Below are 27,335 nucleotides of genomic sequence, written 5' to 3'. Positions count from 1 at the left end.
CAGTTTTTATAATACATCCATGTTGAGAACGCGGACAGCTCGTTCACATAGCCCAAAGGCATTATGGGGGTAACACGACTGCGCATGTTCATGGTTTGCACAACCCAGAAATAAACGCAGAAGTCAGAAACGTTTTTGGCATATGCGCTGGTGACAGTTATCTTACCCCATACACTGGCATCTCTGAAGTCCCTCCCCTCGAATTGAATTGGATGACTGTGTTCATATGTCCTGTCAATAACAATGTTATGTGTTCAACTATAACTTAGCCTCAGGGTTCTCTACAACAATGTTCTGTGAAGCAAATGTACAGATATTAATAGTACTTTTATTTTGAAGAGTACAGCGCAAACATAGCAAGAAGCAAGGGGGCACAGAAGACCCACATTGAGTGGTATATTTGTTTGTCAGTGAGACCCGGTCAAGGATTTTTAGGCGGGGAGTCCCATCAAGCTTGAGCCTTTTTCAGCTGAAAATCTCCTCACATTTCTTGCAGAAAACCCTCTCGCCCCCACTTTTGTGCGATATGTGTGCAGAGATTTCTTTGTTTTGCCATGTCTAAAATCATGTCAGAGTAAGGTTCCAAAGACATTTTAGCCTGGGCAAGGTGAACCACAGGTCACTTTTGGCGCTCTTGCCAGAAAACGTCGGACAATATGAAAAACTGGACATTTTTACAGTTTCTGTCTTCTAGTAATTTTAAATTAAAAACAAATCATTTTTTAAATTTAGTCCATCCCTTTCTGACATTGACAAAGAAAAAAGCCTTGTAATACAATTTTAATGTTTGTATTTTATTTGTGAATTGAAATTCGAATGACCAAAAGATACAGGGACCTACACGGACCTTTATTCCTGTTCTAATGTGTTTTACTTTATTTTTATTTGTCTGCAATCAAATAAATACTAAGTGCAAAAGTAAATAAAGGAAATATAGTAAAATAAATTACTATAGCTATTCTATGCTATTCAATATAATTATATAAATTATTACTATAAACCTATTCTATATCATCATAATAGTTATTGATATGAAAAACGTTGTCTGACAAAATCGGGGACAATACTGAGCTTAATCTAATTTAGTCTCATTGAGGCATTAAGGAGGATGCAAATAGAGACAACCAGGTAGTTCCAAGTATCAAGTATTTCTTGATTTGAATGTGTGTTTTGAGATCCACAAATAAAAAAAATCAAATTTGTAACTTGTATATTGATTTTTACAAATATAGATTTGTATTTGTAAATAATATTACATTTGTAAAACTGAAAATTGCATTTGTCAGTTGTGATTCTGCCTTTGTGGATCGCCAGCACACGCATTCCTTTCTTTCCACAGTTACGGATTTTTGAGACGTTATAGTTGTCTCAATAATGCCTCCCTGCATCAGCAGGTGGCAGTGTTTTACAAGTACAATCTAGCTAAAGTGACAATGCACTCCATGGCATGGATTTTGGGATACAGAACTCTCCAGGATTTGGTTGCTTGTAGATGTTAGTTTGTATTTTTGCCCAGTGTTAAGCCAACAATTCTATATTAGTGGCAGTTATTTGAATCCACACCAACATTACGTGAGTTGATTAATTCAAGGCTTTATTGGCCCTTAAAATTGATGTCATTGTTGTTAAATATCCCATCACTATGGGTTGAAGAATTAATCGTGCAGGGATTATTGTTACAGATTCTTATTAGGCTCCTCCTTTGACCCGTTTTCTTACTTATGTCACGAAGCAGCGGTCATGTTAGTTTATGTTAGTTTGGTGTGGGTAGTTAGGTTTTTCGGTTTTGTTATGTCACTTCCTGTTTTATTTTGGTGATGGGATTCCACTTCCATTTATATACATACATATATATACATATTTATATACATATTTCTATATTTACCTTTTCTAGATTTACAAAGAATGAGGATAACTTAATTTTCCACACGGATAAAGAATTGTTTAAAGCAATTTAAATTGCAATACTTATCAAATCCAAATATCTTTGATTGATTGGAATTGTAGTTATTCATGGGTTATTATGCTGTGATTTTACTGGTCTGGCCCACTTGAGTTTAAATTGGGTTGTATATGGTCCCTGAAGTGAAATGAGTTTGACATCCCTGCTTTAAGGTAACTTTAGTGTATTTTTGACAGGCTTGCTTTAGAATTAAAGTTAATGGCCTTTCACTGTCTCCCCCCTAGCATGATGTACAGTACATACCATAACATTCCATAACAAGTACCAAACTTAGTATCAATAATAATAGAGTCACATCTTAGAAGCAACCTTTTTTTATTTTGAGCAAACTATTTTTGTCATGTATAGGTCACTTAAACTTAAATAAGCACGCTTTCACAAAAAATGAAACAATTTTGTCTCACAGAACCTGGATCAGGTTAGAAAAGACACTGTGTTGCTTATACTTAAGTTAGTCCATATTTACAGCACAGAAATTTCTTTCAGTCTAAAGTAAAGTTCTGTGGCCGATTCCCAATCATGTGGTTGCTGTAATCTGATTTTATACAGAAAAGTGAAAGTAAACAAAGACAGACATCCAGCCAATAACTTACAGTAGAAGGGTTGAATTTACTTACACATCATCATAATGTACGTCTGATAACCAATGCATTCTTTAACAAATTAAACACCTTTGAGGAAAAAGAATCCCCCCAGGACATGATGCAAGTCTGGAGGGGGGTCAAGTCCTGTGGTCGTTCCAGAGATCCACGCATTGATTCAGGCCTTTCTGCAGAACACTGAAGCAGAATCTCAGCAAACACTGGTGTTCATGTCTGCCATTCAAGTGTCCAGCATCTCTGAGATCTCAGAACAACGCGTATTTTTTATTATACCTCCTGAAAAACGACCACCATGACTCGATGCTCTGATTCCCTGTTGACGAACCATAGCTGCGACTTGACGAACCAGCATAGTAGTCTGTGTGCGCGTGACGGAGGGTGCATCGTATGACTGCCATTGTGCCTTTTTCTGTCCAAAAGTCAGTTCTTAATCTCATTGGGATCACACCGACACTCTTGACACAATTAATGTAGTTGTGAGCTATGACAGACGGGTTGTTGTTGGAATTCCCACAAACAAGCCACATTATTCTTCTAGAAAAGCCATCGATACATCCGGACAGGGCCAAACCAAAGGGCTTTAGCTTGTCGTAGCCATCTATGTGCCATATGTAGTTTGGACTGATTGAGTGATATGTGCGTCTCGTAAACCTCCGGCGTCTTCTCAAATCCGTCCCTTGAGGTTGCAGTTTTCGCAGCAATATCATCATCATGTCCCGTTTAACACGTAGTTTGTGCTTCTGTTGAAGTACCGGCCACATCCGATAGCCCCACAGTTGTCGGGGCGTCGAAACAAGCCTGCCTCCGTTAAATGGGTCTTCAGTGTGTGGATACTCATTGTGACTGCATGTCAAGTATCACATCATATTCATGCCCTGCATCAAAATAACTTTTGATAAGCTCGGGTAGCGAAACTTGAGAAATTTGTTACAGCTTTCTGAGGAGATTACAAAACAAGTATTTTGGGAGTATTAAGAGCATTATTGACTGTACTAAAGAGAACACAAGGTTTATGCAAACTATTCGAAATAAGACCAGGAAAATACTGAATTTGTTGACTTTTACCAATTTTGTGGTATCTGCACCAGCTTTCCCTGTCAATGTCAAAAGATACCTGGAGTTTATCCTTTTTCCACCTGTGTTCAGCTCTCCTGCACTCTTGTCTGGCAGCATGGGTGGTGTCATTTAGCCAGGGCTGAGATTTAAGGTTTTGACCTCAACATTTTAAAAGGAGCAACAGTATCCAGGATGCCTTTGTGGGTGGAGCAAACTAGTGAGGTCAGCTCCTCAGTTTCAAAACAAGGAGGAGACTTGGAGTGAGTCCCAGAAACAGTATTAAAACCAGCAGAAAACTGTAGTGTTAATAGCAGGATGTTTACGAACAGGAGCACATGGTGCAGTTATTAGACAGGGGAGGGAGGTCTCAAATAGAATAGGCATGTGATCAAAGAACACTGCATCACACACTTCCATGTTAAAAACAGGTAAACCAAATAATAAAATGAGATCCAGTGTGTGCCCATGCTCATGTGTGGGGCCTGTCACAGACTGTTCAAGATTAAAAAAGTCAATAAGATCAAGAAAGTCTTTAGCCAGTGGTTTAGTGGGACAACAGACATGTATATTAAAATCTCCAACAACAACATAAATAATAACAATAATAATAATCAAAAAAAACTTGTCATATCTTGGCATGAGCCCGGCTAAAGAAATCCTATATTTTGGTGGTCAGTAAATCACAGCGCACAGTCGACCTACTGGCTGAGCTTAAACCAGCACAAACATGTTCAATTCAAAGCTGGAGTAAGAGTCTGGAGATAGTTGGCGACATTTAAAATGTTTCTTAAAAATCGTCGCTGCTCCCCCTCCTCGTCCAGTGGTCCTTGGAGAGTTAAAATATTTACACTCCGCCAGCAAAAGTTCGGAGAAGGAGCTTAACTCACCGACACCGAGCCAGGTTTCCATGACACAGAGAATCCAGACCACGGGAGGAGAAGAAGTAATCCAGAATAAATGTCTTGTTTACTAGTGATCTAGCATTCACCAGGGCCACCCCGGTAGTAGACGAGGCATCAGCCGTCCGGGGTCCCCAGCGGTCAAAGGTTGTTGTGATTCATTACCCCCTTCTGCGTAAGCGAGGGAAGCGGAGGCAAGGGGTCCAGGACTCCTCATCTGCACCAGCTACAGGTACCAGCCAGGTGTATCCGGAGAATGCCAGGAAGCGAAATGGCGGGGATCAGATCCGTGGTACACCGAAAAGGCTTGGGTAATAGGCCTACTACTCCCGGGGTACAATGCCACAAAGGACTTGTACCCCGCTGAGGTAAGCCCTCCGCGCTTACCTCAGCGTCTCCTCCGGGAGCGAGGAATTGGTGTGCAGAGGAGCTCAGCAGGTATCCCCGACAGGAGTGGGGGAAGAGGAGTTTTATGTCCTCTGGAGTCGAACTTTAGTATGTTTTGACTGGCAAATCGAATAGTAAGGAGCGCTTGGCGATCATAGCTCAGCAGAGAGTCGGCATTATTAGTGACAAGCAACAGAAACACGACTGACAGCAGACGGCCGGCCACACACACTGGCGCCATCTTGGGAGTCAATGGGAGTCAAATCCCATTGGGAGTCAATGGAAAAGGAACACAGGAAGCGTTGCCTTCCCTTGGGCTGAGTATCTCTTTACATGCTGGGGTCCACATTGTGCTAGGGTCCAATGTGAGACACAAAACGAATGCTATTAAAGAGAACTACTGTGACGTTGTTACGCGACACAAACAATGGAGGTCATCTAGGTGATGATGTACTTGCTGCTTGGTTTGTGGCTTTTTGTCATGGACAGCTCACTTGGGCAGTTACCAAAAAAGCACCAGGTACTATCCCTAACAGAAAAGCAACAAAAGCTACCTTTCTGTGTATGTGTGTGTGCGTGTGTGTTTGTCTTTGTGTGTAGACCCTGTGAACGACTGGTAACCTGTCCGGGGTGTACCCCACCTTTCAGCGTGTCAGTGACCCTGCAGTGGAGGTTAAAGACAATGAAGGGGGTGGGGTGGCTTAGTGGTTAACATCGGTACCCTGTGTGCGAAAGACATCATGGTCGCAAGTTTGACTCCACCCCTGGCTGATTGTACTCAGTTCCATTATAAGTCGCTTTGGATAAAAGCATTTTAAAATAAAGATAGGCCTCATTTCTCCATCTCACAGTGGCTATTGCCAATGATCACAGTCTCGCACGTACACACATTCTACCCTCAGGTTTGTTTTTATAGATTACAGAAGTTTTGCGAGGGAATTAAAAGTAATTCCCTCGCAAAATAAAGATATTGCACAAGTTTCCATACAATAATATGATTCTGATGAATTTAGCTAATTGTGGCAATTGGCAGAGGCTAGGTACATTATTGTCCTGGGCAAGACACTTAACTCCACATGAACCTGACGGCTGTGCTGGCAGCCTGTGAATGGGTATGAAAGATGTGTGAGGAAATGGGTGAATGGCAAAACTGCAGTGTAAAGCAGCTGTGAGTGGTCATCAAGACTAGAAAAGCGCTATATAAATACAACCATGTACATTTGAACCAGTTAGCCGTTGTGGCTGATGGGTCATGTGATGACACCTGAGCCAGCTGAGACTGTTCCTAAAACACTTTGCAAATACCTACCCAGCCTTATTGTCATAGAAGACATATAATATAATTAGTGCTGTCAGTATTAACACGTTTTAAATAAATGAACGCTGTTTACGGTGGTGATGTGGTCATGTGTGCAGGCAAACTGAGCCATCCTGGTTACAGAGTCTACACCGCAATGATGGATAAGGATGGACTTTTAGGCTGAAAGTTTAATTTTAAAAAGTTTTCAGACGGCTTGTTGGACAAAACTAAAGTGTGTGTGTGTGTGTGCACACGCTGTTTCTCTCTCTCTCCCTCTTTCTCTCTGTGAGTTTGTTTTCTCTCTTGCCCTCCCTGACTTGTGTGCGTTTGTGTGCTCTTTCAGTGTCCAGTGATTTCTGTGTTGTCTTTCTCTGTCTCTCTCTCTCCCCCTCCCTCTCTCTTTCACAGCACCGAACAGAGCATCATGACCTTTGCACCTGACCTTTAAATTTATCACCCATCACTTCATTCTGTCAATTGTTTTTTCTTTTGTATTTCTTTTTCTCTCTTTTTCTCTTTCTACATTCATTCCATGATTTTATATAAATAAATATCTGTTGATGGCCCTAAACATAATATAATATAATATAATATAATCTGTGATAAAGCTAATCTCGTCTAGCTAGTTTAAATCAATCAAACACAAATGTCTAAAGCACATGTGTGGGTTAAAGTAGAGCTGATGCAGACGATGCAGTTTCATAGTGTTTATAGAGATCTTCAACCATGGATGGTTTCTGGACTGAGCACACCAAACCCACTGTCTATGTCCATGTTCATGTTATCAAGTAGTCTGGTGGCTAGTATTTAGTCTCCAGTTGTCTCGACAGGGCCTTCCTCGTCTGATCCATGTCCAGGATGATGCAGCGTTTGTTGTGGCAGTTGTTCCCCTCCTGTCTGTTTCATTTCTAGACGGTCCAGCTTGGCCAGGTTTTCCTTCAGATGTTTAGAACCAGGGCTCAGCAGCAAAGCTCGCTGGTAGTACATCCTGGCTGCTGCATAGTCTCCCTGCACACATTCACACAGAGCAAAGTACACACTATTATCATATAAATAATTAGGGCCCAAGCACAAATACCAGGGGTCGGAATGGCCCCAGCCCACCTTACCTCATTAGCATATGATACAAAATACAGAAATTACGAACCCTAGTATTTCGTGGCCACGAAATCAGTATAGTGTGTGCACAAAATACTACTTCTATATAATAATAATAATTCTATAATTCTTCTATAATTCCTTTCCCCCTATTTAATAAACATATACTCTATACTATTCTACTCTATAAACACAGTCTGACCATCTCAAGCTTTTATTTTTACCGACTGTTACCCTGTGTGAACTTGAATATTACCTAAATATTTAGTTTCACCCATAAGCTTAAGATTTATGTTTGTATTAAACAATAACATTTATATTTATCATTTATATTTAATATCTAGATGTATCATTTAGATTTAACATTTAGATTTAACTATTTAAAGTAATATGGGGCATTATTTTAGATTTTCGACTCACAAGCGCCCCACAGTTGCCGAGTGTAACTACACTGTCGTAAATAACACTCTGACACCCTGCCACAGCTCCTCAGATCAGCACAACGTTGCACAAAACAACGATGTCACCCTGCTTTATTTTATGTGATTTTAATCATTGTAAAACTTGGGCCTGCTTTATCAGGTTTTTATCAATATGTTAATTATAATACCAGAGGTATTATAAATGATCTGTATCCATCTGTATATTCTTGACAAATGTTATGGGAATGTCAAAAATGCCTACACGGCTAAGATTAATCCCCCTTTAGGGTCTTCTGATCACAATGCTGTCCATTTAATTCCCACGTATAAGTCCTTACTCAATAGCAGCAAACCACAGGTTAAATCTGCTTACGTATGGAATAATGATGGTATTGAAACTTTAAAAGATTGCTTCTCCTGCACCAACTGGGATCTCTTCCATATATCCTAGAGTTAGAGGAGGCCACAGATACCATCACTGATTATATTAATTTCGGCAAAGACAATGAGTTAACCCAAAAATTAATCACTATGTATGCAAATAAATCTTATATTTCCAAGGAAATTAAAGAATGCATAGTACAGAAAAAAATTCGCATTTAAGAACGGGGACTTTATAAGTATGTTCTTAAGTTCTTTCTGCAGAAAGAACTTAAGAACAGCTAGGAATAATGAGAAGGAAAAACTTGAATCCCACTGCTTGGCCATGAACAATAAGAAATTGTGGGAATCTGTGAAAGCCATGACAAACATGGCAGCAGCTAAGATGGGCATTTATGTAATTAATGTTAAATGATCTTTTTGAAGCTAGAGACTTCTCGCAAGAGCAAAAGGTGGCCCTGGATTGTGTACCATCAGTCTCTGTGGAAATCCCCATTGACCAGCAGGTTGTGGAGAGACTTTTTTCATGTATCTGCCCCAGGAAAGCCTCTGGACCGGATGGCATTTCTGGGCGCTTATTGAAATCTTGCAGCAAAGAGCTGGCAGAGGCCTGGTGCTCCATCTACCAGAAGTCTCTAGACATTCATTTGGTTCCCTCTATCTGGAAAAGCTCTATGATCATTCCTGTACCCAAGAGAACAATCATTACCATCCTGTAGCACTTACATCTCTAGTAATGAAGCGTTTTGAGAAAATTATTATCAATTTCTTGGAAACAGAGGTCAGCTGTTTTCTAGATCCCTCTCAGTTTGCATACAAGAGTAACAGAAGTAGAGATGATCATAGCTGTGACACATTTTATTAATAGGCACTTAGAGGATCCTACCTCATATGCACGCCTTCTATTTGTTGATTTTAGTTCGGCTTTTAACACAACACGATGCAGCCACCTCTTTTAAGAGGTCTTTTATTAAGAGGTTGATTGATTTTAAAGTCCACCCACTTGTATTTAAATTGTATCATTCTTAACTTAACCAATCAAAGACAGCAGGTCAGTGTTAATGCGACTCTATCTAAACCTAGAACTTTGAGCACAGGAGCCCATCAGGGCTGCGTCAGTTCACCTGTCCGTTTTACCTTATACACAGATGAGTGTAAAAGTTTTTATTCAAATAATCATGTCATCAAATTTTCAGACGACACTGCAATTTTATCTCTATTGAAAAAGAACGTCGACCCATCTGACTACTTTATGGAAATTCAAAGGTTTGTGAATTGGTGCGACAATAATCACCTTCTTCTGAATGTTAACAAGACTGAAGAGATGGTGTTTTGATGAAAAAATGATGATGATTTTTTAATCAGGCCACTGTCTAAACCTAATCAGGTACAGTATCACAGCTTGGTTTGGAAACCTCTCTGTGCAGTTAAAAAACAAACTGTCCTGATTGATTCATACTGCATGGGAAATGATTGGTGTCAAGGAGCACTTATCCATGCAGAGCATTTATGAACAGGCTACTTCAAGACAAGCCAATAGAATCATTAGCAACTCTGCACACAGCGTATGAGATAAGACAAATGTGCCACCTACTGTGACTTCCAGATATTACATAAAATAAACAAACAAACACATAAACCAAAAAATGGCTCTAACAGATGCCTTTGCTTCATTTTTTATTGACAAAGTGGCAGCTATCAGCAGTCAGTTCCCTGTTCCTCCAGTAAAGGGACTCACCGCTGTTCTTCACAGCCAAGCCAACAATACATCATAACATCTGCATTAATGCAGATTCCCTATCTCCAGCTCCTTCCAAGATAGCAACAAACTTGGGTGTCATGATTGATGACCAGTTGACCTTTACAGTCTGTTTATCTTCAAGAAGCTCTTGAAAACCCAGCTCTTCCAAGAGCATCTTCTGTCCTAGCGCTTACCCTACCCCTACTCCCTTCTCCATTTCCTTCTGCACTTGCATCCACCTCTGCACTCTCACGCTCTGTCCACTGTTCCTATCAACTTGAGTTCTTTCCAAGACTTCTTCTATGTAGCTTATTCCTCTCTTGTGAGTTGCTTTGGATAAAAGCGTCTGCTGAATGCTTAAATGTAAATTAAAGGTATTAGAGGACTACTATAGCCTACTAAATGATGATAATGTTAGCAAAGATCACCTTACTAACTAACTTTTTTAACATTTCTTGTTGCTTGTTTATTTTAGACAGAGAAATTTATTTTTGTCGTTACTGTATTGTATAATATTGCCTGTCTTTATGTTAAAAACAACATTTATTGTTTCAGTAAAGTTTCAAGTAAATATTTTCTAAAAACTGGTCAACATTTCATAGTATTTCATAGTTAAAGACAGACAGTTAGGTAAGAACCTGTTGGTTAAAACAAACATAGTTTGATAGGGTTAAAAACTGAGTGTGCACTATAATAAAAGGAATCCAAGATGACATTAAAAAGTATGTAAAATCAGGGTTAAGACACGATAGATAAATACAATTAAAGAACCCAAAAGCCCTGCCCTTATTAACAAGGCAATCAGAGATGGCAGACTCCCCCCCATTCATGCAGGAAGCCTCTCGTGTCCTCTGTTGGTCATAGTGGCAAGTGCAGCAAGTGCAGAAGAACAGACACACACAGAGCCACCAAAAACAATACTTCACTCCCACTCTGTGGGTTGAAGTAACAATATTAGTTAGGGGAGCACTACAGCTGTTCAAATGTTTAAATATGAGTACCTAAATTGTAAATTTTATTTAAATCTAATTTTCTAAAATGTAAAATTCCTTACTGATGCTGCTGAAAAGTTCTGCTATGTTTATCAGCGGTGTGAAAATGAGAAAAAAAATGTTTTCTCATTTTTACCAAGGACTCAAGTGTGACACAAGTACTACCTTAATGTGTTGAATCCCTCCCATGTTCATCCAGGCCTGCGACTGGTCAGGTTTGAGTTCAACAGCAAGCTTATAGCTCTAGCGGGAGAAAAAAAAGTCAATACATTCAGATATATCTAAATCCAATTAACTAAACAATACAGACTCTGGGAGGACACCAAGAATTAAATAGACATGTATGGAATGAATTGACAAAGTTCATCTTTTTGCAACACCACTGTATTCCCACATGTAACATCCTGAGTAGTCTTGTGTTCTGTTTCCTGTTTTATTCTGAAATAATTGCATTGCCTCCTCTTTGATAACATGCCCCACCCTGATGTGTTTCACCTGTTTATCATTATCCCTGCACCTGTATATTTAGCATTTTAGCATGTCTTGTCTGCTGATCAGTAAGTGTCCTTACCCTTATTTACGATCAGTTACAAGTAGCTTTTTGACCTCTTTTATATTTTTTGTATCTAGTGTTGCCTTGTGGATACAATGTGCTCCGATTGTGTCTTCAGAGCTGATGACAAAAAAAACACATGCATGCATTCCATCCTGAAGACACATATTGCACCTTGTTAAGACCTAGTATTGCCATCCACCCATTTTCGATTCAAGTGCTCAGATCTCACTCGCATACAGACCATGAGAGTGCATTAATATACACTGCCTGGCCAAAACAAAGTTGCCACCTGAAAAAAAACACACTCTGTTTCACAATTTGAGCCCGATGAATCCTGGCATTGTCATCTTAGAATATGCCCGTGCCATCAGGGAAGAAAAAAATTGATGTAATAATCTGGTCATTCAGTATATTAAGCTGACCTCATTCTTGGGCACATACTGTAATGTTGCTAAACCTTGACCTGACCAACTGCCAAGACTACCAACAATAAATGGCTACTGTAAAAAGGTGGCAACTTTTTTTTTTGGCCAGTCAGTATATATCTTAACTTATCTTGGACCAGATTACAATGTTAGCATCACATTACAAATAATGATCGGTGGCACCACCGACATTGCAACTAATGAAATATTAGTTGCAGCTCTGAAACACTACTGTTTTGTCTCCTTGACCTGTCTGAGCTGTCAGAGAAGCCAATGCCACAGATTTAAAAGTGAATAAAAATGTAAAGCTATAATGACTGCATACATCCTGTAGCACTCAGACCATGTATACGCTGAAAGCAAAGCTAAACCATGTGGATAAAGAGATTGAAAAAACAGTCTCTTCAGACTCAGTCTCAATCAGAGATGGCAGACTTCACCCCATTCACACAACTAGTGGTCATATTGGCAAGTGTGGAAACACAAACGGACAGACAGACACACACACAGAGTGGGATAATGTATATTTTTGATAAAAACACAAACTGATCAACATTATATTATCAAATGAATAATTAAATGATACAATTTTCATCCGCATCCCTAATAGATAATAAGAGAGAAAATGAGAAAGAAACAGAGAAAGGTACCTCAAAGGCTTGTTCCAGCTGGTTCATCTCTCTGAGTTGGTTTCCTTTGGAGAAATACAGCTCTGCTTGTACTGTCACATCACTGGGATTCTGTTGCAAGGCCCTGTCCAGAGCATCCAGAGCCTGGACATATTCACATATACAGTCAACTACACAAATATGCTCAAACATAGAGAAGGGATCACAAATGGCACAGCAACAAATCAATATCACCACCTTTTACTTTGAATCGTGAAGAGATAGCAGGATTGGACAGTTTAGGAAAATATCATGACTTTCATGAGTTATTGTGATTTTTATGATCTTTCAAAACTTCAGTCCACTAGTCACACTGCTAGTCTTTAAACCAGATGGAGTAGTACCTCATGATATGCCATCAAAACTACTATAGTCTAATGAAATAATGAGAAGTTGCATGTGTATTAAACTAAAACAGGGCATTATTTTGACCTTAACAAAACCATTATAATCATTTGACTTTTATGGACTGGAAATGTGATCAATGATACCTCTATCATTTTTACAACATCAGCATTTTTATACTTTGGCTGTTTCTTCAGGCTCTTTCATTCCACTTTACAGTACACAGCATGTAAACAAGGAGAACGCCATGAGAGAGCCAACTAAACTGAAGCAGATACTTTTACAAGAAGCGAAGAAACCAAAAAAGAGTCTGTTCGAGCAAGACACAACACAAGAGTTAACTCTGTAAAGGTTTTCAGTGGATGACAATGTGCACGAGTTCTGCCTGGTTGATATCATGCTTTGTTTTGGTTTAGGCAAGAAAATGTGACTTACTAAACACTGGCAGAGAAGAGCAGCGGCTTCCAGTGATAGTCACTCCGATTGAAAATAAGGCTTTTAACACCAAAAAAGGATTTTGTGTTGACGAATGCAAAAATTGCGGCTGGCATGCGTCCGTCTATTCCCGCTAAGAGTCTGTCCAAGATCAGTTCGGAACACCAATAAAACAGTGGAACACCAAAAAACAGTTCCAACAAGATGTGAGTACACAATGAAACAGCACCTTTGCCACGAACAACTACTTCACCTTTTTTTTTTATATTAACATAATTTACTAAATGGAGTGAAATGGCAGCTGTCCTCAAAGAGCTCTTAGATATAGACTTTATCAATCCCGAATGTCTGAGCAACACAGACTGTGTTATTACATTACTTGAGACAGACACACATCTGTGACAAACACACCTCTGTAAAGTTGCCGTGCTTGCTGTAGATGGCAGACAGGAGGCGGTAACATTCAATACAGCTGTCACCTCTGGATATGATGTCCAAGGTCATCTTCTTAGCATCTGTGGTATAACCAGCCATGACTAGAACCTGAGCCTGGTAAAGACAGTTACAAAAATGTTAAGTCAGGGTTTAGCAAAGTGTTTACATTGATACTTTTTTTTAAAGTGTGGTTGTATGGCTTCCTGATACGGAGTCAGTTCTGAGCACCCCGTGCCAGCAACCAGCTTGAGACAAGGTCTACCCTCACTGAAATTGTGGCTGCCAGCAGGGAAAATAGAAAAGACAGATTTTAGCCATTTAACAAAGGGCTCACTTTATAAAATCTACACAATATTTTAAAAAGTATTCTCACTTATCCCACCGTTAGCCTTTTTTTCCCACTAGTAACTGGTTGTGTCTCTTTTTAAACTGCTCACTCCGTAATTTTTGCATCGCAGTACACAGTTTTGGTACACTGCTGTCTCCATCAGTACATTCAAATGCATTATTTTTGTGACTGTGTGTTTGAAATCCTTAATTTGGATTTAACCTCAATAACTAACCAATCAAGGCAGAAGTAGTTTTTATAGAGCCAGTTTGGTCTCAGTAAATACTTGATATTTTAACCTTAAGAAGCTGCTTTTTTTTCTAAACCTGTTTCCTCTTTTGGATGTGTTCCAACGAAGTGAATTGAGAAATGACTGTACTTTATAGTCATTATAGCATTGCTAAAACCACAAATTTGGATTTTTGCACAGTATTACTAGACACATTCACCAGCCAGTTAAGATTGGCATAAGAATCTAGGTGCTTCTGACGTCACCGTGAGGCCTGCTGATATTACTCAAAGAACCTGGGTTATGTACACAACAATAAGATTTTCTCTATCAACTTTGGTGTGGGAGAGTGAGTCATTTAAAAAATAGTTTCCAGTCAGAAAAGGCTGTCTAAAAGTGACTTAATGAAGCAGCCAACATATTCCTAAGGTATTGTAGAAGTAAATGGGTATAGATATTTTTAGTTGAGCCTTTCATTTAAATGGCCAAAAATATTTTATTTTAGAGTTTGTCCGGAGTTAGTGATAAATATAAAGAAAATGAGGGATAGACTTACAGCCACTGTAAACTCAGATGATCCCACAGCTACACAGAAAAGATGTCAGATCTTAATGTTGATGTAAAAAAACAACAACTGTCAATTATTGGTGAATCTGATGAATACATAAAACATGGCCATGGCAGCCAAGAGGAAAGGAATTGGACTAATAACCAGAGGGTTCCCTGTTCAAATCCCGAGATGGGTCAAGGGCTGGGGTGCGTCTGAGCAAGGCACCCATCCCCATTGCTCCCCGGGTGCAAATAAATGCTGCTCCTGTGCCCAGCTTGTGTGTGTTCACTAGTGGTTTGTAATAAGGATGCAAATTCCCTTTCACTAACAACTACTTCTTCTAATTCTAATTCTAAACATGCAGCAGACACATTTGCAGCTAATTTACCAATCTATAATTCTGAATAATTAGACAGAGCACACAGAGTTACACAGTGTAATCATTATTTTCCAGTCAGAGATTGTGTTGTGGAAAGTGGGGGGTCCAAACCGAGAAAGAATGGGGCTGTGATGGAGATTCCACTGTCTCCACAGCAGCTGACTGCGCTCACCTGCTGGGATCCACTATGTCTCCTGCCTTCACTAGTGAGGAGCTGTGGTCTAAATCTTGTTGCATATTGTTGTTTATATTATTATCGTTTGGATTAAATATGAACTATGGAAGCATTTTTGTCAACATGTGAGTCCACATGTTTCTACACCAAATTATTCAAACCTACATTAAGTTGCATTTGGAGATTTTAAAACGCACCAGGACTGATGCTTGATCAAGGCAGCTGTCTCATATTCTGTGAATATTTATGATGACAGTAAAAATCATAAATTTGGTAAAATATATCTTTTCACTCCCTTTGGCACATTTTCTTTTCAATGTGATATAGATTATTCACTTTGTGCATTTTCTTTGCCATGTCACATAAATAGAGAAAACAATCCTGAGTAAAAACTTAATATGTGTGCACTGTGTGTGTGTGTTTTCACCAGAGCCAGCCAGATGTCAGTGCTGTCTGGCTGGAGGGCAACGGCCTCTCTGTACACCTGCAGGGCCTCTTCATAATGGCCTGTGTTGTAGTATAGGGCTCCAAGTGGTGTCAGGATTTCCACCTTCCTCGTCACCTGCAGTGCCCTGTGGGCAAATGCTAGAGGTCATGAGGATGGCCTTCTATGGAGGTGGTGCAAAAACACTAGCACACCTGCTGCTATCAGCTGTGATGAATGTGCCTGTCACATTCATATTCATGAATGTGAACAAATAATATACTGTTATCAGTGAACTTGTTTGTGAATTAAATCATTCTGTAATTCAGTGTCTGTGAAGCTCAATTGATGGGGGCCAGTGTGCTCCTTCTGGCAGTGCCAAGTCTGGATAAATGGGAGGGTTGCATCAGTAATGGCATCTGGCATGGTTTTTGACTGAAGTTTAACACAAGCAATTACCTTTTGCAAATAAAAGTTAATGTCAGACAATGCAATTAGAAAACGATTTAAATTTGACAAAATTCATCATATGTGCTCTGTTTTGTAAGTAATTATGCTGGTGGCCTGCCTGTATGTGGGTGTATGTGTATGTGTCTTTTTAATGTAACAAGATAGAGTGGGCTGGGATCAACAAGCTACCATAGTGCTTTGAGCACTGCACACATTTATAAGCCTTTGATCCCATTGAAAATGTTTTAGTTTCTCCGTGAGTCAGGTCGGTTAGGCTGTCGTATGAAAGGAGACAAGGTTAGCACTCTCCTTGACAAGGAGACAAAGTTAGTAAAATACTAGTCAATGAGCACACATGTACAAACAGGGTGGGGAGGAGTCTCTACAGTAGCCCAACCACTTCTCAATCTACACAACTTCTCTATAAAAGCTACTACTGCTAAATATACTCACCTCTTGTACCAAGACTCTGCTGCTTTGTTATCATTGGATGATCGGAGCAGACGGCCCAGGTTCACCATGGCCACATAGTGTGCTGGTTTGAGCCGAACTGCTTCCTGGTAATGAGTTGCTGCTAGGTCTTCCTTTCCTGGAGGAATGAAAATGCAAGGTCAGGAAAATGAAACAAAAATTTCTGCACATGATTTGTGAGGCCAGTTTTACCTTGACTTTTGGCCACCCAATTCTAAAAAAATTATCTGTGAGTCTAAGTGAGTGTTTTTGCAAATTTGGAAGGAAATTCCTGAATGTGTTTTTGACATATCATGTTCATAGAAACTAAATGTCACCGTGACTTTGACCCTTTGACCACAAATATCAAATCAGTTTGTCACTGAGTCAATGAAATGTTTTGTCATTCAAATATCACACTCCTAAATATTCGGGGTTCTGATGCCTTGCCCCTTTAAAACATGGAGACATTTAGTGATATTAAGACAAGTTGTCACAGTCCAACTCCTGCTGAGGTTTGAATATCAAATATTTAATGAATGCATATAATTAGAATGAATAAAATATAGAATGAATGCATATAATTAGATATAGACATTTATGATGTAAACAAAGAAGAGGAGACACAGACACTCCTCCTGCAGTGGTAATGTTAAAAAACTGTGGAAGCCTACACACCTTGCGCAAAGATTGCGCAAGGTGCAGGAAAAATAAGTCCTTGTGTGTAATTTCAGCAACCGTGTGGAGATGACATCTGCTTGGGGGTGGACATAGGTTGGGGGCAGAGCACTGATACTGTAGGTGGCAGTAGGCACTTTGACATTATTCTTGCAATCCCACAAAAACAAAAAGGTGAATCAGAAGAAGAAGCACAAGACAACTAATGCCGCTTTTCCGCTACATGGTCCCACCTCACCTTGCCTAAACACACGGGCAGGGTCATCACAGCACAACTGCATGAAACTGCTGTGACTTTGTTTTGTACACAAACTCCTGACTAGTGACTTGTAAAGAAGATGTTTTTTATTGATTCCCAGAAGGAAATTCCTGTGTTACAGCTGCTACTATTCAAAGAACATGAAACAAGAATAGAAATATATAAGAATAATAAAAAGAAATGAACAAGAGTAAACGTAAAGCTAAGTAAACATAAACATGCACTCTAATATAAAATGTCAATATGTACAATATATACAGTAGAGATGTACACTATATACAGTATTGAATGAATGAGATGGTTGTAATTTGAGTTATTATACATAGTTGGTTATTGCACAGATAATTTAGGAAATTATCTAGGAGAGAGGAGTTGTGGAGTCTGATGGCCACAGGTAGGAATGACTTCCTATGGCGTTCCTATTCCATTGAATTGTCCTTTTACGTACCTATAATAGGTATACATATAACTAAAATAGAAATTTTAGTTATATGAATTAATACATGAACGATACATTAAATGCATTTATTAAGATTAATTATTTTTTTTACTTTGCAGTCATTTCTATGTCTGTCCATATCTGCACTGTTGCTTATATCTGGCTGTTTAAAAGCCCTGGTATACTTCTGCACCCAAACACAACGCACATCGTGTGCATGACACGCAAAGAGCAGACAGCACATGCGTGAACTGAATTTACGTGTTAAAGGTGACATAGAATGCTTGTATCACACATATATGTTAGTTATGGAGGTCTACTTACATAACTTGTTTTCATGGTTAAAAACCTCCTAATCGCTGCAAACGAGCCGATCAAAATATCTCCTCACTGAGGCTCTCGTCAGCCGCACTGTTTCAGACCAAAACTACACCCCCAGAATGTGGACTGTGTTGTGATTGGCCAGCCAACGAGAGCTTTGCCACTGTCCTGTGATTGGCCATGTACCTGAAGTGACATAATTGGTAGGCCAGCTCTCAGATACACAGCTCCCCCTCTGGCACAGTGGATGCTCTGCATCTCAGCAGTTACAACGAGAGTAGTTCTTCTTCTTCTTCTGCGGTTGAATGTACGTAACCGGATGTGCTCGGACTAGTGCCCGCACCAGGAGGCGCTACGGTGTTGAGAGGAGTGGTGAGGATTTCTGATGACATCATCAGCATAGGGAAGTGCCGATCCGCTTCGCAGAGCCCAGGAAAACAATAAAACCCTATTTTCTCAGCAGTGGCTGAACCGTTTGTTCTGAAACTTTAGGGTTTCATAAACGAGGTAATGACGCAGATACACACACAAACGCAGCATTAATTGGAGCTTCCGGTCTATGTGGCCTTTAAGCCCCACTCACCGAGCAGAAAAAACAACAAATTTCAACAACGGAAGAAGCAGTCACCAAGGATAGTCATCCGAGCCTTGACCTGGCGACCTACGAACCGGCTGACACCCCAACTCCCCTGCCCGGTGGACCTTTCAGCTGTGAGCCGCTTGAACCAGACGTGTCCGAGGGAGCTGTAGTTCTCTTCTTCTTTGGTAGGAATGCGTCCTATTCCCTGTGTCCAGACTTGTACCGGCACTCAATGGTGAAGTCAGATACTACAGGACCCTGACGAGTGAGTATACCAGGGTCCGTGATATGCAAGCGCGCAATGCGACATGCACTTTGGCGCGCACAGCTTGTGCATGGAAGTATACCAGGTCCTTAACAGTCTTTGACCAGCAGGGGGTATGTGTGCACATGAAGCCTTGAGAAATAAACCTTTCTTATCACGAAAGGTCATGTGTTCCCATTCGCCTCCCAAACTGTAAAAAGTCAAGTTGACTCACTCAAGCAGATTTCATCTCCACACTCAAGAGTTCAGCTGCGCGAGCAGAGATTATGCACATAGCTGAAACTCATGTGTGAGCACTTTTGCAGTGGCAATTTGCAGTTAAATCTTCACGTGTGGGGTGAGAACAATTTTCTCGCTAAGGGTGTTGTTACGTGGTCGCTTTTGACACAAATCTGATTCCATATTGTTCACACTATAATATTGGCAACCCACTGCAGTCCAATTGCAGACGCCTAGAAATAAGATCAGGGTCTGTGAGGAATTACGCCACATCAGACAAAGATGGGACGGGGCTATATAAATACAGATCATTTTGGCTTGGTTAATTTTGTCCACTATAACTTTAATGGGAGCTTCTGTTTGCCTATTCTCCCAGAGGCCTTGGTAGAACTGGTTCAACTCACCTGTATCCACCAGAAACACTCCATAGTTATTATGCAGGTCTGAGTTGTCTGGACAGTTCTCTAGGCCTTTCAGATACACTGCATTGGCTTCAGAAAAGCGTTTCTGTGGGAGTGCGGATGAAATAAACATTGGATTAAAGCAAGAATTCATTTAACTATGGTTTCAGGAAGTTATGGTGCAAACACAACATGAAATTGAGATATGATTAGCTTTAATGAATCCCAAACAAGAAACTGATTTGCCACCTTACAAAATACACCGACACAGCAAGATCGCTAACAACATTCTATCTGCCTGCACTCAGTTTAACCATTCCAAACTAAAGCAAATTTAATTCCACAGGAAATTATATGAATCATGTTTTTTGCATTAAAGCTTTAAAGTATTGATGTTTATATTCTTACAATTATTCATTTATGTTTACCATTATACACAACATTATTATCCAAGGAGAGGGATCCCCTCTCTTGTGAGACTCTCCCTGAGGTTTTTTCTTGCTTACTTGTTTGTTTTTTAAGACTTTTGAATCAGTTGAATCTTCAATCTCTCACCCTTTTTGCAGCAACATAGTTAATTTTAATGTTCATGCAATCTTTGGAGAGCTTGATGCTATCTCTATCCTATCCGACTTTTATTAACTAAACCATCAACTTGCCCTTTAGAATGCCTTCCCTGCCAGTTGAGGGAAAGCTGGTCACATTACTATTTTTTTTCTCTGTCGACAGGAATATCCTTACTGATTTAAACATGCCATTATTACCTTTCTGGTTAATGTAATTTTATACCTATTTCCAAGTTGCCACATTTATCAAAGATTTTTAAACCGTTGTCTTCCATTTGTTTATTTAAGACATTCATCTTCATAGTTCCCCTGTGGGTATGTAATTGGTATGAATAATATATGATATATATTATCATCATTATTATTACTTCTACTACTAGTTTCAATTTGTTTTCCCCCCTCATCATTGTAGAGGATTTAGGACAGAGGCAGTCCCACTTTGGTATTATTATTATTTATTTATCATACCAGTCTGCGGGCAAGTATGCTGTATGTGCATGAAAGTAAGAGTGAATGCACTTTGTCTTGTGGAAATTTCACCTGTTCAGCATAGAGTGATGCCAGACTGGAGTATGCATCAGGAAAATGTGGACCAAAGCATATGGAGTCTATAAGCAGAGCCTCAGCCTCTTTCTCCTTTCCCTGGGACCTAGAATATAGCATCACCTCATTGTCACATCATCATTAGTATCATTATTGACATCACCATCAATAATTATTTGCTATTTTCTGATCCACACTTAAACACCGTTTTTGAATGGATAAGTGTGTTCATAATGAAAGTATGCAGTGTTCTGTAAGTACTGTTACACTCATAGTGGAAAAGCTGTGAAACACCAGATACTTCTCACCCTCACAAGTCTCCATTTCCACTAACCTATTAAGTTCTATCAAAATTGTGAAAATAAATGGTGAGGAAGTAAAACATGTTGTGTTTACCAATTGTAATGTATTTTCAAAGCACAAATACTACAGGAAAGTAAAATGTTAATTTTCAAGTCACTTGCACAAAGCAGATCATGGTTGACACATAAAATCACTTACTATATCAGTAAGTGTTGCAGTGGGCACTTACTGTATTATCACTGAGAGCTTCTTTCACTAAGGTTATTATTCTTAACATATTCTGTGTCTAATTAACAAAACAAACAGTCTGGAGTAGTATATGAACCCCATATTTGCGTGTCCATGTGCACATGGGGGTGGTAAGGTGAGAAAGGATGGTGGGATTGCTGTTACCACCACCCTCAATAGGTAGGTCCATTGTTCTTAATGACCTGAAGAATACAGGTGGTGTGGGAAAAGGAAACCCCCTGATTTTTAAACCCAGTGTTCTCAATGGTCTGCAATTACTTTTTGGGCTTTAAAATTAAGAAGCATTTTATTCTAAAGTGAAGAGAAGCTAATGTGTGGAAAGTTTTTACTGCAACTAGACCACATTTATGCTATGTCTAGGCTATTTTTGCAGATGGCTGTGAATTGTGTTGTTATATTTATTTACAAGTATTTTTTCTTTTATATAGCATCATTTACAGATAAAATTAAGTTAAGAGTAAGTCCCAAAATGCCAGCAAGTCCTAAAACATTTGTGTTTGCAGAAGCGTATTCAAAAAAAAAAGGGTCTGTGGGGGCACTTGTTTTCGTGGGGCTCTATGACCAGCCGTTATGATGCTTGGGGGCTACTTAATTGTTACTTCATTAAAAGACCTTTAATAAGAGGTTATCCGACTGTGATCAAGCTATCCGACACTCTTTTCTCTGTAGTTAAACTACATGACGCTGAATTTTAACACCTAAGGAATTTATGGTAAAAAGCCTGCAGTCAAGCTTATTTTGGTAACACTTTATACACTGCCTGGCCAAAAAAAAGTTGCCACCTGGATTTAACTAAGCAAATAGGTATCAATACAAGATCTTGGTGAAAAATGAATGCAACTCTGGACGGAAATAAATCTTGTGACATTGCAGTAGCTTATGGAAACAATGCCACAGTGAATGAGTGCCGTAATCAAAGCTAAAGGCGGTCCAACGATCCCTTTTTTTTACATGGTGACTTTTATTTTATTAACTAAGGGCTTACTAACATGTATATACGTAGCATACAAGCACTTTATCAGTAAATATTATCTGTCTTATCATCCGTTAACAGCTCCAGTCCATACTGTTGGGTATTGAAACTTGATAATTCCAACCTCGTTAACCATTAAAAACAAGTAGCCAACCAAGCGACTTCACAAAAATTAGATTTATTTCCCCCTGATTTTATCTTGGAGAGTAGACTTTTCTTTTTGTTGATTATTACTTATTGTAACTCTGGCTCATACAATGTACCCTTTAGCTCATCACCAGTGAACTCAGTAAGCTTGTATACGGGTGGGTCTCTGGCTATGCACTCCGTTTTGGAAAAAAACTTGTCCGTAAATGTTTGTTCATAACCTTTTCTAAACATTTTTTCTAAAACACATTTTAGATGCAGTTATGCACCCGGGGAGGAATGGCGGTTGGCTACCTTTCTTACGGGCATCCCAGCACTTGACCTGTCTGGGGATTTGAATAGGTTACAAGCCCAAGTAACAAGGATGAGTATGACTCTAAATGGGGATAGAACCATTCATATATTTTGGGTGCTTAATTGAGTTTCCAGCTAATGAAATTAGCAATAAATATTTATGTCAAACTGAACTGATATTTACTTCTCGTTAGTACACCAGTAACTTGTGCACAATTCAAATTTTGAATCCAAAACAGCTTGTGCTGTGTGTTTGAGAGCCTTTCAGTGTGTGTGTGTGTGTGTGTGTGTGTGAGAGAGAGAGAGAGAGAGAAAGAGAGAGAGAATGTGTGTCTTACTTTAGGAGGTTTCCTAGGTTGAAGAGAGCTCGATTATGTTGAGGGTTCGTGACCAGTGCTTTTCTGTAGTAGTGCTCAGCCTCCTCTGCACTGTGTGTCAGAGTGCCAAGATTGTTTAAGGCACTGGCATGTCGTGGATACAGCCTGAGAAGAGAGTCAAATGCAAACCTTAAAATCAGAAATATCAAAGTGCTACATTAAATAACCAATTTAGGGGATTATCACAAATATTATGCTTTCTTCAGTTGTTGTGATGGAAACTAAAGTAGACAGTGATTCAATAGGTGGTTACTCATTAAGAGCTTAAGCACTGCTGAAACAGTCATGCTTGCAGATCAGCAAGAAACCTGTCATTAATGGTATTACTGTCAAACTCTACTCATCTTAGTATCTTAGAATGGCCCCACTTTCCAGACACTGTGACATATGGTATGCATAATAAATGGTACAAATGAATCAGTGGTCAGTGTTAGGAGGCCTCTCTGCAGACATTTACTGCTACTCTCCATCAATGCTACAAAAGTACACTTTTATGGTTAGTGACTATAATGGTGATACAAGCCTGACAAATCAACTACGGTGGGAGGAAAGCGGGTGCCATGGCAAAGTTACAACATTGTTCCACATGCCTGAGGCTTGGCATTTCACAATGCAGAAAGCAGCAGTGGAATTAACTGAGAGCATAAAGACACAAACAGCACGGATTCTCAGCCTTTAAGCCATTACAACCACATTTCAATGCATTCTCTTCCAATCAGAGTATAGGTTTACTGCTCCAGGATAACAGTGAAATACTACAGAAAGATTAGATAGATAGATGGATAGATGTGTCAGTCCTTAGTTGGCTAAACATTGCTTGTGAACTTGAGAATGCTGATTGTTATCCAGTGTATGATGTGATTAGTTACATGAATCAACATAATATAAAAAAGCAGTGGCATTTTCCTATGGATGAACAGTGTTGGGGGCCCAAGCCCTATTTGGCTGTAATCTCCATTGTCCTTCATGGGCACAGCCTACACAAGGCCTAAACTCCATGTAAGAGGTGGGGGTTCCACACAAAAAGAGTACTTTTTTTCCAAACAAAGGACTGTTTTAAGTGTAAGTAGCTGATAGTTGTATTTTGAAGTGTAAACAACATGTTGCGGCCGCACAATGTTGTTTAGCACAGAGGTTGCAAGTGTGTGTGAGAGTGTAACATGTGTGAATGTTATAGGAAGGGTTTTTTCTATGTTACACTAGTGTTATATGAGAGTTAGCAGGACTGTGGGTGTAACATATTGCTGATATTGAATGATAGTAAAGTGAATGTGTGTTTTAAGTTATATTATTTTTGTACATGCATTCTGAGTTACATCAGTTTGTATTGTGTGGTGTATGTTACAGTATTTTGAATTTATGTGTATTTATTTTCCTTTTTTGCTATACAGTACTCCCTAGCCTGTGTAAACCTTGCAGTAACACTCTCGTCACCCAGCACTGCTGTGTATGTGTATCAGCCTGAGATCTGTGGCATTGTGTAAATGTGTTTTCGGTGCAATCTTGAGTGGAGACATGCATCTACAGTCACTACTATTGCATGCCTCCAGCATTTTGGTTCCGGAAGTGGGTGTGGCGTTTCCTGTTTACAAACTGCGTCGCTTGCTTTCTCCCTTTTTAGTACTTCCTGTTTCCCACACTTTATGTTTTGTTTATGTTGTACATAGCTTGTGTGATTTTTAGCTGTATTTTCATTGTGCATTTTGATATTCATTGATCTAGACTACCCAATTAACTTTGTGTTATTTAGCTTCATTGATTCATGTTGCTCAGTTGATTTTGTCATTTATTTTAATAAATTGTTAATGGGCCGGTGCACAAATTCATTCCTTCAATACTGTTAAATTGGAATATATTTTTATGTTATAGTCAATTACAGTGATTGTGTAGACTGGTTTTAAAGGCATAGATATATTTTCCCTGTTTTCAGGGTGGTGGCGTGATTTTTATTTAATAAAAAAAATTATTCATCATAATTATTAGTATTTTTAACAATCAAATTATTGCCATTAATGGTTGTCCCCAACAGGAGTTTTCTATGTTAAAATGCCACTATGTTTGGTGTTACTTTTTACAACAATGTTTAGAAAGTCAGAACTAATGCTATTTTCAGCTCGAAATTGTCAGCGATAATATGGATTAATAATAGAAACAGAAAAACAAGGAGTAGTGGGACAATCTTGAAAAATGAATTAACAACATAAATGATAAGCTATTATACAATCAGTTTGTAGAAATATTTTAAAACAAAACATTAAATTAAAAGACGTGGGTACTGAACTTGGCTGCTTCTGATTACTTAAAAAAAATAATTTTGGTTATATAATCAATTCAAACATGATCAGAACTACTTTCTTAATTTCTTAAGTATCGAAATGAAAAACAAATCCACATGATGTGAAATCATATAAAAGTGGTCGTAATATTGAGTTCAAAGATTTTCCTCTAACCCACTCACCTCACCTAGTGCAAAGGTAGGTGGCACCTGTCCGCCGCAACAATTATAATCCAATTATATACATAACCCACTTAATTTGGATCTCAATGTACACAACATAATTATATGTCCTCTCTCATCTCTCTGACTCACCCCTGAGTCACGTTAATTCTGAGGCTTTTATGCCAGGTGTAACTCTGGGGCATCTATATGGGTTACATTACAATTAGCCCTACATGATTAAAATCTTTTTTTCATCTGTCTTTGAATAGCGATTGTGTGGTGCAGTGTGGCGTGATGTGGCGTCAGACCTGAGGGCAGTGGTGTAGTGGTGAATGGCCTCCTCATGACGACCACTGTCTTTCAGGAAATTAGCGTAGTTGTAATGAACTTTGGCATTGTGAGGCAAAGTCTGGATACCAGACCTAAGACAAAGAGGAAAAGACAGGAAAGACAGTATTTGAACAGTATCAATGTAGTGGTCCTAATATAGTGAAGTGTCAGGGATACCAATAAAGGTCACAGTGGCAGAGGAGTGGCAGTACAAATAATACTGCTACTACTACTATAGTAAAAGTACTACCAATGCTATTTTTTGTTTTTTTTCTTAAGACATTTCTGCATTGCTATTACCAATGAATGTGGAATACTGGAGCAGTAGAGTAATTGTGAGGAGTTCATTTTCATTTTCATGAAATGTCTTTCGATCCCTTAGAGGCTTTGTTTTTGTGAGTGTGTGGTTTTTTGTGCATTTTGTGTTTTTTATATTGTTGGCCATGGTTAACTGAAATTTATATTGAAAATGTAAGAGTAAAAACAAAGCACATCACTATGAATGCCCGTGTGTTTTTTAATCACAGTTTACGGGTCAGGTTGTGGGGCTTTTAATAACATAATGAACAGGTCAGTTTCGTTACTGAACGTCTCTAGAATTCTTCACCCCACCTACTCCCTGGCATTGGAAGTATCCTTTATGGACTCTATAAATCATTTCAATTTCAACTTTATCTGGAATAACAAAATACATTACCTGAAAAATATCTGTCCTGGTCCAAAACTGTGATGATGGTGGTTTAAAAGCAGTAACCCTTAACATATAATAGTTTTTGTGGAAAATTCGACCATTCTTATCTTGGCAAAATAAGTAGTAAAGAAAATCTATCGATTAAAGTGATCGTCATAATGGTAAATAGTACCCTTCTTTATTTATTTATTATTTAATTGGCAAAAAAATTATATTCAATATTATAAATAAATAATTAATGAATTAATTAAATATTGATTAAATGATTGATATATATGTATACATATATACATATATGTATATATATGTGTATATGTATACATATGTATGTATATATACATATACATATACATATACATACATATTTGAATAAACCTGTGCAGGAGACCCAAGCAAGGGAGAGTTCTGTTTGCAATGTATTGCCGAGCAGGCAAGAGCATTGTTAGAGGGACTTCAGAAGCTTATATTCTTGGATGCCATTGATGGCAAGACATTAAAACACTAAGCCCAACCTTTCTTCAGATCTGAGCTTTTGCAACTGGATTTTGGAAAACAACAAAGACAGTGTGG

General features: G+C 38.9%; 1 protein-coding gene and 1 non-coding gene across 2 annotated transcripts in view; one reads left to right on the top strand and one right to left on the bottom strand.

Annotated features, from left to right (window-relative positions):
* Positions 1-6,600: 6,600 nt before the first annotated feature.
* Positions 6,601-27,335, bottom strand: part of tmtc1 (transmembrane O-mannosyltransferase targeting cadherins 1) — a 41,183-nt gene continuing 20,448 nt past the window's right edge. The window contains exons 9-18 of the mRNA XM_044020803.1: positions 26,053-26,166; positions 23,266-23,409; positions 20,959-21,067; positions 19,856-19,958; positions 16,694-16,829; positions 15,794-15,938; positions 13,682-13,819; positions 12,473-12,595; positions 11,007-11,084; positions 6,601-7,215 (exon numbers count right to left, since the gene is read on the bottom strand). Coding sequence (XP_043876738.1) covers positions 7,015-7,215; positions 11,007-11,084; positions 12,473-12,595; positions 13,682-13,819; positions 15,794-15,938; positions 16,694-16,829; positions 19,856-19,958; positions 20,959-21,067; positions 23,266-23,409; positions 26,053-26,166 — 1,291 coding nt within the window. The 3' untranslated portion in view covers positions 6,601-7,014. The remainder of the gene's footprint in view (positions 7,216-11,006; positions 11,085-12,472; positions 12,596-13,681; positions 13,820-15,793; positions 15,939-16,693; positions 16,830-19,855; positions 19,959-20,958; positions 21,068-23,265; positions 23,410-26,052; positions 26,167-27,335) is intronic.
* LOC122767370 lies at positions 16,516-16,569 on the top strand. Its single transcript, XR_006360217.1, has one exon. It is a non-coding gene; the product is annotated as a U6atac minor spliceosomal RNA (small nuclear RNA).

The sequence above is a fragment of the Solea senegalensis genome, linkage group LG3 (assembly GCF_019176455.1).
Source record: "Solea senegalensis isolate Sse05_10M linkage group LG3, IFAPA_SoseM_1, whole genome shotgun sequence".
Taxonomy (NCBI): Eukaryota; Metazoa; Chordata; class Actinopteri; order Pleuronectiformes; family Soleidae; genus Solea; species Solea senegalensis.
This window is presented reverse-complemented; position numbering and strand designations above follow the sequence as displayed.